This window comes from Anneissia japonica, unplaced genomic scaffold, assembly GCF_011630105.1.
Source record: "Anneissia japonica isolate Jap-2015-1 unplaced genomic scaffold, ASM1163010v1 scaffold284978_len400890_cov162, whole genome shotgun sequence".
Lineage (NCBI taxonomy): Eukaryota > Metazoa > Echinodermata > Crinoidea > Comatulida > Comatulidae > Anneissia > Anneissia japonica.
The window spans coordinates 173,025-175,017 of NW_022728715.1; the positions used below are offsets into that span (position 1 = coordinate 173,025).

General features: G+C 38.2%; 1 protein-coding gene across 1 annotated transcript in view; it reads left to right on the forward strand.

Annotated features, from left to right (window-relative positions):
• The first annotated feature begins 297 nt into the window (after positions 1-297).
• The window catches only part of LOC117114511 (gamma-soluble NSF attachment protein-like), an 8,334-nt gene continuing 6,638 nt past the window's right edge, over positions 298-1,993 (forward strand). The window contains exons 1-3 of the mRNA XM_033258181.1: positions 298-437; positions 670-737; positions 1,828-1,912. Coding sequence (XP_033114072.1) covers positions 379-437; positions 670-737; positions 1,828-1,912 — 212 coding nt within the window. The 5' untranslated portion in view covers positions 298-378. The remainder of the gene's footprint in view (positions 438-669; positions 738-1,827; positions 1,913-1,993) is intronic.

Below are 1,993 nucleotides of genomic sequence, written 5' to 3' on the forward strand. Positions count from 1 at the left end.
ATGCCACATAAGAATACAATCTCAGAATTGCTAATTGGACATCGCTGGTAACTTACTTTCGTCCAATACAGTACTTACACTAATTATAGCAAAACACTGCTTCAGTTACCTGGGCCTACAAAGAGAAATTAGTGAAGCCTGCATGCAACACCAAGAGGCCAAGCCTACGTTTCTTTTCCTTGTTTACGCTGCAGCAGGAAAACAAACGACGACCGCCGCCGCACGCCGATTGCGCAATCGCGGTTGCATCTCACTGGTCATCATGCAAGCAGCAAAATAATTACGTCATTACTTCATCGATAGAGGGAGCCCGTTAGATGTTATGTTTTTGTGGTTTAGAAAATCTGAAGAACGGAGACGGTTGTTGAAAGAAGCAGGATGAATTCCGATAAGAAAATACTAGAAGCAAATGAACTCTTACAGGAGGCAGAAAAACAGTATGTTTTATGTTTCTATATGTCTGGGCTTTATATGCTTAAAGTAGAGACTTGCAGAGAGGCAGCTAGGCAACGCTTTCTTCTGCGAAGGCAATAATGAATCATGATGACACCCTCAGGGGTGTACGCATTGCTAGGCTGCTAGGCTTGCTGGGTATAGTATAGAACCAGACCTAGGCCTAGGGCCTACAGATGCTTAAATAATAATAATCAGTAAATTTTTTTTTTTCAGCATGAAAACATCATTTTTCAAATGGAAGCCTGATCTAGACAGTGCAGCCCATAGTTTTGAAAAAGCAGGTACAGTCAGTAGTCTTAATTAATTTGATATTTTTCATTAATAATACAGTATACACTGCTAGGGCCTAGACCTAGGCCTAATTATAATTGGGCCTAGGCTAGGATAAAAACCTTTTTTATTTTATTAATTTAAAAATTAACACCATCCAGCTGCTAATATGGTTTCACATCAACCCCGCCCCCCCTTTCATCCATTTGTAGTCCTAGTGGACCAAATGTTACCTTTATTATTACCTTCACTTTGAGTATTTGAAAACGTCCCTCAGTTCGGACTTGACATCGAGGAATAACAAAATTAGCGTGCATGATACGGTCTAAACTGTATAGTAAGGCCTACTCGAGGAATATATCCTCCACTTAGTTAGAAATATGGCCTAGAAATTGGTCAACACATTTTCAGAATTTGAGGTACTGAATCATCCGCACAAATTAAAAACTTTACAGCATGGGACATAATAGGCAACAGATGTGACACAGAAAAAGAAACGAAAACATTCACAGAGGCTTCCCCAAATTTTCCTAAATGACTGTTTTTAATGTTGTATAACTTGGTACCTACAAATAGCCATGCATTAGTCTCAAATTTGCCTGGAAAATAGCTTAGGAAAATAGGTGTACAGCTTCATAACTACTCCATAATACATTGATTTATTGAGAGATATGTCAAGGCCTAATTTGCAGAAAGATCTGCATGCAAATTGGGCCATATTTCACTAAATGCAGGGATGGATTTCTACACCTGATTATGTGCAGTCCTTAATACTGTACAGTCCTAAGTCCCAGAGAATCCTCCTGGAAATCAGCACTGTCTTCGAACTCCAGTGCAGCAAGCAAAAATTTCCTGAAAATTAACCCATCTCCCAGAAATTAAAAAACATTGCATATTTTTTTTTCATTTTTTTAATTATTGCCTCCAGCAAGGGTATCACCACATGCGGTAAAATACAATGTTAAGAATTCTCATTAAAAACCAGTGCGTCTCCCTGATATGGCTTTCTCCCAAATTGGTAACCCTGGGCATGTCCTGTACTAGTTTAATAAATAAAAATTAATAAATATTCAAAAATTAGTTTATATCTCTTCCTTACAGCTTTATGTTTCAAAGTTGCTAAACGTCTTGATGAGGCTAAAGATGCATACTTGAGAGCCGCAGACTGCCACGGGCTGAACAAAGCGTATCCTTTGAATTACATAATATAATTACAGTACCTTGAGCACTACTGCATTGGATATGTGTGCTTTATAAGTCTTATTAT